Source organism: Aythya fuligula, chromosome Z (genome assembly GCF_009819795.1).
Source record: "Aythya fuligula isolate bAytFul2 chromosome Z, bAytFul2.pri, whole genome shotgun sequence".
NCBI classification, from domain to species: Eukaryota; Metazoa; Chordata; class Aves; order Anseriformes; family Anatidae; genus Aythya; species Aythya fuligula.
The window spans coordinates 38,388,761-38,398,515 of NC_045593.1; the positions used below are offsets into that span (position 1 = coordinate 38,388,761).

The 9,755-nt window shown below is 39.8% G+C and overlaps 1 protein-coding gene across 2 annotated transcripts; it reads left to right on the forward strand.

Annotated features, from left to right (window-relative positions):
• Window positions 1–21: 21 nt before the first annotated feature.
• On the forward strand, window positions 22–9,230 carry NMRK1 (nicotinamide riboside kinase 1). 2 transcript variants are annotated; one of them, XM_032206559.1, is made up of 9 exons: window positions 22–65; window positions 1,996–2,052; window positions 2,471–2,561; window positions 3,165–3,213; window positions 4,623–4,794; window positions 4,873–4,944; window positions 5,874–5,980; window positions 6,971–7,060; window positions 8,221–9,230. In XM_032206559.1, exons 2-9 carry the CDS (start codon window positions 2,024–2,026, stop codon window positions 8,232–8,234), a joined length of 624 nt encoding a protein of 207 aa, XP_032062450.1. In that variant the 5' UTR covers window positions 22–65; window positions 1,996–2,023; the 3' UTR covers window positions 8,235–9,230. The 2 variants fall into 2 exon arrangements, with proteins under 2 accessions (XP_032062450.1, XP_032062451.1); XM_032206560.1 differs by lacking the exon at window positions 22–65 and adding an exon at window positions 99–175.
• The last annotated feature ends 525 nt before the right edge of the window (window positions 9,231–9,755 follow it).

Genomic DNA, 9,755 nt, shown 5'->3' on the forward strand with positions numbered 1-9,755 from the left:
CTGGCGGCGGTTGGCGGCCGTTGGCGGCGGTTGGAGCGCGGGCGAGTAGCGGCGGCAGGCGTGAGGTGCGCGGTGCCCCGTCCCCGCTGCGTGACGGGGGCTCGGTGCCCTGCGGGCCGGCTGCTGCCCTGCGGAAGGGCCGCGGGCGGGGCGGTTGGCGCTGGCCGCTCTGCCGGTGTGTGTCGGCGGCGGTTCGCGGGCGGTGCTGCGCCCGGGCAGCGGCGGGGGGCGAGCTGCGTGAGCCCTCCGGCAGCTCCGCGAAACGGGCGGGCGGGTTCGGTGCCCGGTCTGTGGTGACCGAGGGGAAACGTGGTGTGGCCGCTGGTGCTGCAGCTCTGTCACCCCATGCCGTTAGAAACAGGGCGAGGGCACCGGCTTGGGGGAGCCAGAGTGAATCTGTGTTCTGTTTAAAGGTGCTGAGCCGAGGTGGGTAGGCTAACGTAGGAGTTCCGTGTTACAACACTGGAGACAAACGTGCCTTCCTACTTGGGGCTACACGTTATTCCGGGGGAGGAAGGGTTGATAGTTTTTTTGCATCGTGGTGGTTCTTGCTCATGAGGTGGGATTAACTTTTGTGTAGACAGTGACGTAAATTTGGGTCCAAAGCTCGGCACCTGTGTCCAGATGTTAGTTTGTAACAGCTTTTTTTTGTGGGTCAAAGGCTAACCCTCAACAGCACGAATCTTACTGATTTTCTTTAATAGCATTGTGTTTTCATGGACCAAGTCTTATCATATCCTGAGAATGGGTAATCTGCTTACACTCTCTAAATAGATAGTCAATACCATGAACATATCATTGACCTAGAGAATTATTAGATTCTTAGAAAACCCTTGCATGCTGATTTGTAAAGTTTACCCAGTATGCAGCGTGATTGCAGAACTGTGTCTTGTCATACTGGCGATGACTCTTGGACTAGTCAGTACATCCTCATTTTTTTTCCTAACAGAGAAAACACTTAAGGCAGCCACGCAAAGATTGCAGTGCAGATCTGTGAAACAAATGCAAAAGGCTAAACTCTCAGATTGGGGCATTTGTGTGTGGTTAAGCACTTACTGATTTGTGTGTGCTCTTGGAAAATTATGTCTGACAAATGCTTGACAAAGTCCATAGACTAGTGATACAGTCAAGAGAAAAACCTGTTCTGGAAGAAAGTTCTGGGTTAAGAGTTAGAGAAAGACAGGATTGTGTGTTTTGGCGGCTCTGACATAGGAAGGTGTTCAGTCAGCCCTTGCTACCTATCCTTCTGCAACACTACAGCAGTTAATTGGATGGTAAACTAGAAGGAGTTCATTCAGCTGAAAACTAACATTCATCCTTTCCCTCCCATTCTGCAGAACTGTTTTTCAGCTGGAGTAGTTTTCTGCTGCAGTGCACCTTGGGCTCTGCAAACACCTGTTCCAGAAGAAAGTTTTGGGAAAAAGTTAGGGAAAGATAGAATTGCGTCTTTTGACAGTTAACAGCTGACAGTCAGAGTCGTAGGATAGGTTTCTTGGCAGCAATAGGGACGTAGGTGGACAAATGCAACCTGTTTTGGAGTTTCAGTCTTTGATCTTGAATCCAGACTGTTCTGTGGTGGAGCGGATGAGGAACACTTATGTGATCAGTGCTGTTAACTATAACAAGGGAGTGGTGCATTCTTATACACTGCCAAGACCAAGATTTGTAAGAGTCTTTGGACATGTTCTGTTATAACTCTTAAAGAATTTTTGAAACGTCTTTCTTTCCTCAGCATATGTCACCAGGTTGCTTTCTAAGTTTTATGTTTGTTTGTTTTGCCACTGCAGCATCTATTTATGTAGTCCTTTGGATAGAGTTGATGTTTGAGCTAGCGATTGTGCTTTTCTTCAAGGTACTTCTGTGGTAATCAATATTGGTGTAAATTAGTCTCTCAAAGTTAATCTCAAATTATTAAAATACTGTCAAAGTTAAAATGCATTGAAGTCTGTTATATCTATAAATTAAGAGTTTTAACTGAGTTGCTATTTTTGACAGTGGAAAGGAAGAACCGAGGAGAAAAGCTATGAAAGTACTGGTTATTGGCCTTGGAGGGTAAGTATTAGCAAATTAAATTTCCTGTACTGCTCAAGACTAGTCTTCCTTGCATAATGAATAGCGGTATAATTTTTATTTCTGGATAGATAACTTGTGAAAACAGATTACAAATATATCATATTATTGTATTTTTTTATTGTGTGTAACTCTTAAGAAATTGTTCCTGTCTCTGTTGAAGATCTCAGGTATCATCTCTCTCTAATTTCTTCTGATTTCTTTGTTATCTTTGCTGGATTTACTGCCTGGAAGCTGTTAGAACCTTATACAAAATTTCAAGAGAATATTTAATGTGAATAAACTTTATGGGAGTGGGGGCAGTGTCTTTGTGGTTTACTCCATTTACATGTGTATATGTGTATGTGTGTAAAAGACAGATTATATCTTGATGCAGTTTCTACTGTGTTTTCTAAATCAGAGTAACAAATGGAGGAAAAACAACACTGGCAGAAAAGCTTAAGAAAATGCTTCCCAACTGTGATATAATCTCTCAAGATGACTTCTTTAAGGTAACATTATTAGTGAAAAGACCTATTAGATTAAAGTGGGTTTGGGTAGATTTTGCTATTTACTATCATTTGTACTATTCCCAGTTTAGCTATTGATGGATTGTTAAAATTGACGCTGCTTAAAATAATAACTCTGCAAGAACGAGAAATAAAACCAGCACTTGGGTAACTGAACTTTCAGTGTCCAAAACCACTGAGTATATTTGGGAAAAAGAAATTAACTGTATTTTTGATACTCTTTCAAAGTAAGGAATGGGTGTACCTTGGATACATTTCTTGCAGATACTTTATACTAATGGGATTTGTAATATTGTTGAGTTTAGCATACATCCATGTGGTAATATGTAATTCATCGTTTCCCAAATCAAAAAAGAAAAAAAAAAATATTAATATCAGAGTTGTTAAAGAGGTTGAATAGGTTCTGATTTCTGAAGGGTAAAGTTCTAGTGAACTTAAGAGCTATGATTTGGAGACTCTTTCTAGATCAAATAAAGTGTTTGTATGACATCAAAATTGTTGTATACAGCAGTTTAATTTTGAACACAAATTTTATCAGTTAGGATACAAAGCACCGTTGAAAGTGCTGATTTTTTTTCTTTTCAGCCAGAGTCTGAAGTAGAAACAGATGAGCGCGGATTTAAGCTGTATGATGGTCAGTAACTTTGAAGCATTGTTTCTGAAGATTTTACTGAAACTCCACTGTGCTGAGCTTCAAGACTTTGTTCCCCTCCATCCTCTGACACCGTCCCTTCAGAGAAAGGCTGTAAACAAATGATTGTGTCAAAGTGATCCTTACCTCAGTTTCTCTCAGCTCACTGAAATCAAAATAGAAAACTTGATGAATTAGCAAATTGCTGAAGCTAGTGCTTTGTCTTACCCTTTCCTCTTTTTAATCTTTTCTCAAGTTGCACCTGGTGCAGTAGCAAATGCTTCAGTTCAGTTGAAAGTCTCTTGACTTACAGCACTGGCATAAGCTAAGCCTCATCACTTTCTGTGTAATGATGGATTTTTTTCACTTTGATCTCATTGGATATATTCACCATTGAGTTTCTTGCATTGTTATATTCTAAAGAAGTTAAGCTTGGATCTGATCTCAAGTCAGATCTTACATGGAGACCAAATGTTTCCAACTTCATAGGTAATGCTGGCTCAGTATGCCAATTCAGCTGTGTGAACTTCTAGATCCAGATCTACTTTATGCCAGTAATTTGGTTCAGATCATACCTAGTTACAAACAGTTGATTATTAGCTACTCTATTTTGATATTCGGTGATAACAAAATATATTGTTCTAAACATTGGCCAGAAACTTAACTTACATCTGAAAACTGACTTTCATCAGTTAGTGCAGTCTTTGACACATCTTCTAGGCTAAATGAAACTGGTATGTGAAACTGGAGGGATAAGTTGGACAGTCTGGTTCAAGTATCTGGACTTAATGCTGCGCTTAAATATTCCTTTAAAATGTATTTGCTCCTACCTTATGCAAAGTCTGCCTTCTGTTTAGTACTTACCTGGTATGTTCTTTCATCTCTGCACAAAAACAGGTGCTACACTATGCTGTTTTGCTTTGTATGCCATCCTCCTTTCAAACCAATCCATCCCTCACAACCATCCAAATACTTGAAACCCAATGAAAACTCAAAGCAAAAAGAAAAAAAAAAAATGAGCCCCCGCCCTTGGCCTATTTCAGTGACAATTGACTGAAAGGTGGAGGTATTAGATTTTTTTTTTTTACAAGTTCTGTAGAATAAGAGAGCAATCGCTGGAATTTATTCCATGGAGAAAAAGGCTGTGAGGGAACTCACACAGTTTTTGGTGTCACGGGATTCAGAGGGACCACACCAACCAGACACCCCAATCTTAGGAAACGCTTCTGTTTTAGGGTATCATCTGTTGCCAACACAGAACTGCCTACATGTGTGAGAGAGACTTTTGAGGGGTAATACTGCTCCCTATCATTTAGACTTATATGTGGATTGTTTGTTTTTTACTGATTTAGGTTAATCAGTAAACAAATTCTTTGTTTTTAAGAGGTGCCTAACTTTTTCTTTTCATCTAGTACTTGATGCTCTCTATATGGATGAAATGGTGAAAAGTATTCGCAATTGGATGAACAGCCATACATGCTCAGCTGTTGTGACTGAAGAACCACAGAATACACTTGACAGTGTTAAAAATACAGAAGATGTTTGTATTTTGATTGTTGAAGGCTTTCTGCTGTATAACTATGAGTAAGCAGCAGTATGTAAACTGGTATGTTAAGAGCTGCCCTAAAAAGGAAGGGAGAACTAAATATATTTTTTTCTTAGGCCACTTAATGAACTCTGGAATAGAAGATACTTTTTGACGCTTCCTTATGAAGAGTGCAAAAGGAGAAGGAGGTAAGATTATTCAATTATTGTTCACAGAGGGTTGCTGTATCATCTAACCTGGAGTGGTTTGTTTTTACCAGCTTGTGCTTGGCAGATGTAAGCTTAACAGTTTGCAGATCGCAGAGAACAGGTTTTCTGTTTTCTGTGGTTCCTGGGCAAGACGCTGTGGGTATTTAAAAAATATTAACAAATGTGGTGGTTTTTTTTTGTTTTGTTTTGTTTTTTGTTTTGTTTTGTTTTTTCATTTTAAAGCACTGAGATCACTGAGATATTAAAATGTTCAGTGTCTTACAAATTCCAAAATGGAATTCGGTGTCCAGATAAATTATTTAGATTACTAACTGTATATTGGAGATAAAATTCCTCTTCAAAAGAGAAAAAAATAAAAAACATAAAGTAGTCTTATCCTTGGGTGAAAATAGCTATGTGATTAATGTTAAAGTAACAATGTTTATGCATAGTTTTATTGTATAATTCATTTTAAAGTATATAATATATTAGTTACACTGTGTATTTGATTTAGATTATTAAGCCAGTGTCTGACTTGGCTCCAGATTTGTAGTGCTACTGTGTGCTTGGAGCAATACATGTGCATGAAGTCAGAAACTGCTCTCTGAGTAAAGCAGTCCTCCATTCAGCTGACTTTAGCTGACTCCACTTTAGGTTCTTTTCGATGCAGCTTAATTATATAATCTCTTCAGTTAAAACTCCTTTTATGTTGTCTTAAATATAATTTGATTGGCAGAAATAGGTAAGTTAGCAAGAGTTCATATCACAGATAATATTATTACAACAAAAACCCCTCTTTTGCTCCAGCAGTTATGCAACCTCCTTGCATATATGTGTTTTGGATACATGCTCTTATTAAACCAGCTAACATTGGGTGTTGTGTGGGAAATGCAAAACTTGCATGGGAATGCAGATATATTTCTGTGTAGCACCAGAGTCTATCAGCCAGCAGATACACCGGGGTACTTCGATGGACACGTGTGGCCTATGTATCTGAAATACAAAAATGAATTGGAAGAAAACACAAGTAACATTGGTATGGTGTCCTTAATTTTAAACTTATAAAACGATAAAGTGTGGTTCTTGTCTGTTTTGTTTGTTTGTTTTGTTTGTTTATGTATTTTTAAAAGGGGCAACATTTTCTTCAAATATTAGTGTGGCACTTGCACGGTAGGTTTTGCCCCATCTGTTGGTTTATGTTCTAAGTCTTTATAGTTTTGTTTTATTTTTTTTATTTTTTTTTAAATTGTGAAAATTATAAGGTTAAAAAGTATAAATGTTTTGATCATCAGTTATGACCATTTAATAAGCTAGTTTGCATGTTCACGTGTGCATAAATGTCTGTGGCTAAACAGGAAACTTCTGAGACAATAGCTGATGCCCTGGCTGAATTCTTCAAAATTAAAATCCTGGCTGAAGTCCCATTAAAAGCTATAGGATAGTTCACAGATGCTTTTTGTACATACTACAGTCACTTGTCTTGCATGGGGAATGTCAAAGCCTTGCTTGCTGCTATGGTGGTGCTGTGAGTTTGTGTGACATTGTCAATTTTACTGCTCTTGGGAGTGCCTGCTTCTGGAGTGGGTCTCAGAGGAAAGACATCAGGTGGCCTTTCATGAGCATGCAGACTAGGGCACTGCTGTTTACTGTGCAGTGAGGGGGAGAACTACAATGCTCTTCCTTGACTTCCTCAAGCCCTGAAGTTGAGGAAGAACCTGAGATCTTGCCTTGCATAGGAACCTTTCTGCTGAATTATTCGATTGCTCTACTGTCCTAATGGTATTACTGCCACTCTTTTGGAGATTTTTTTACCATAAATATTTGTAATCTAATTCCTAACTGTAATACCTTTCCATTACGTTAGTTTTTAACATTCATATTCAATTTGGGAAAGAAACAAAGGGAGGAGTGGCTCTTGCTTTCTATTTTTTTCATCTCTTCTGATTGCATTCATAGGAATACTGAAAATGTTACCAACTGCTACTGTAGATAACAGAACTCATGAAAACTTTTTCTTTTTTCTTAGTTTATTTGGATGGAACTAAACCCCAAGAAGAGCTTTTATCCTGTGTGTATAGTGATATAATACAGGAATTAAAGAAGCTGAGGGAAGGAAGTAAGTTATTTTATTGGAAATTGGATGTGCTTATAGAATTTGAAGTTAACAAGAAGCTTATTACTGTGTAGGGAAACACTGCAAGGATTGTACAGATCTATATCTGACTATATTTTCATAATGCAAGGCACTGCATCTGGGTTGGGGCAAACCCGGGCATGAGTACAGACTGGGGGTAGATCAGTCCTGCAGAGAAGGACTTGGGGGTCTTGTGGACAAAAAGCTCAACATGAGGTAGCACTGTGCACTTGCAGCCCAGAAAGCCAGCCAAATTCTGGGCTGCATCAAAAGTGGACAGAAGGTTGAGGGAGGTGATTGTCCCCCTCTGCTCTGCCCTTGTGAGGCCCCACCTGGAGTGCTGCATCCAGGTCTGGGGCTTCCAGCACAAGAAAGATGTGTAGTTGTTAGTGCAGGTCCAGAGGAGGGCCATGAAGTTGATCAGAGGGCTGGAGCACCTCACTTGTGAAGAAAGGCTGAGAGAGCTGGGGATGTTCAGCCCACAGAAGAGATGGCTCCAGGGGAACCTCCTTGAGGCCTTTCAGTACTTAAATGGGGCTTATTAAAAAGATGGAGAGAGACTTTTACATGGGCAAGGTAGTGATGGGACAAGGGGGATTTGTTTTAAACTAAAAGAGAAGAAATTTAATTAGATGTTAGGAGCAAATTCTTCACTCAGAGGGTGGTGAGGCACTGGCACAAGCTGCCCAGAGAGGCTGCGGATACCCCATCCCTGGAGGTGTTCAAGGCCAGGCTGGATGGCGCTTTGGCCAACCTGATCTAGTGGGTGACATCCTTACCAACAGGAGGGTTAGAACTAGATGATCTTTAAGGTCTCTTCCAGCCCAAACCATTCTAGGATTATGTGATACATATACATATATTCCTATGTCTTTATGCATACTTGCCTGTTACTCTGCATCATAATGAGGTATAGCTTTAAGCGCATTGTTGGGTTCTCTTGGGTAATAGGTGAACCCACTGCTATCTGCTGGTAGAATAATAATAATTAAAAAAAAAAAAAATAGAAAGTAAGGTGAGGAAAAACATCAATGAAAGCAGATGTTGTGGTAACGGTAGGTTCGAATATACAGTGATGTCACATGCAAACAGAGAAATGACACCGCAAGTTAAACATGTACTTTATTTTTGTTTCATATCAGGTCTCATGGCATGATAATGTAGAAGGCCTGGATTCTGTTTGATACAGATTTAAAACCCCAGGAATGGTGCTCGGCAAGCCACCCAACTGAGCAGATGTCCATGTTTATGCCCGTAATGGTAGTTCATACAACGCAAATTGATTTGTAGCAAGTATTAGCTCTGTAAGCCTCAGATACTGAGTTAACTATCAACAGTGCATTATTCCTTAGGATTCCTTCCATCAGTTATGCCTTGGCAGATCTTCATATGTGATTGAAATTGCGTATTTTAAATAATATAAACACTTGTATACAGAACTAAACTATAAAGATGCAGTTCTGTTGGATTAGTAAGATCATCTGAAAATGGATGAATGCAATTTGAAATGTTCATATAGTACTTGGAAATGATAATTAAATATTAATCACTGATAGACATGGTTAGAGGAACTAGCTGTAAGCTGTGGCAATGCTAACTTTAAAATTGTGTAAGCTGTTACTCTGCTCATTCAGTAACTGAATCTGTTACTGAATGCATTGTAACTGAACTTAGACTTGCTCAATACCCGTGTGGTGTTTCTCAAGTAATTTCTATGTTACATGTTTGGACCAGTTGAGAATGTATTGTTTTAAAAAGAAAGATTGTTGGGAAAATGTGGGGGACTAACATCTCTGAATAGATATGCATCACTAACAAGCTAAATTACATATATCATAGAAAGATCATGGATTAGAATGGTATAAAGCACAAGATGATAAACCCATGCTTTGGGGAGGAAGAAGTAAGAAGTATTTCTTACTAATATTCAGAACTCAGGATGAAGTTATGTATGTAATTATATATTACATATACAATGAAAGTGTTCAGAAAGCAGGCATACGAAATGTATGTTAAAATTTTGTTACAGAATCTGTACATATATATTAAGATAAACTGGGAGACTAGCAGATTTAATTGTCTTCAGTTGCTGGATAAGTAACGTATCAACCCATACTTTTTGTATATGATCTCTTAAATTTTATTTAATAAATGAAAATTAAAATTAATAAAAAGCCTTTTTATTAAAAAATATGTTTAATTAAAATAAAAAAGCCAGAATAAAAATCTAGCTGCAGATGAGATAAGCAAAGGATAGACTGTATTACTTACGCTTCAAGTGAACTAATGGTGATTGAAAGGTATTGCTTTTATTCAGAGTCACAAAACTGTAAATAAAAAAAAGGCCTTAAACAGATCAGAGCGGTTAAATCCGTGTTTAAGATGAAGTACTTCTAAAGCTGCAGCCCGTGGAGAGGAGCCCACGCAGGAGCAGGGGTCTGGGGGGAGCTGCCGCCCACCCGTGGGGGCCCCGTGCTGGAGCAGTTTGCTCCTGGGGGATGGATGGACCCCGTGGCACGGAGCCGTGTGGGATCGATGCTTGCAGAGCACGGGGCGACCCTGCCCAAGCCCCCCGCCCCCGGGGTAACGGCGGGCCCCTCCCTGTCGTGCGGCACCGCCCGCCGGCAGCACCACGCCTGCGCCGGCCGCCGCGCCCTTCCCTTCCCCTCCGCTCCCC

Bases quoted from the DNA above. Each gene is read 5' to 3' on its own strand.
- NMRK1 (XM_032206559.1), top strand. From the start codon at position 2,024: ATGAAAGTACTGGTTATTGGCCTTGGAGG. The intron at 3,214-4,622 runs GTCAGTAACTTT...CTTTTCATCTAG, and splicing joins CGGATTTAAGCTGTATGATG to TACTTGATGCTCTCTATATG. The intron at 5,981-6,970 runs GTATGGTGTCCT...CTTTTTTCTTAG, and splicing joins AGAAAACACAAGTAACATTG to TTTATTTGGATGGAACTAAA.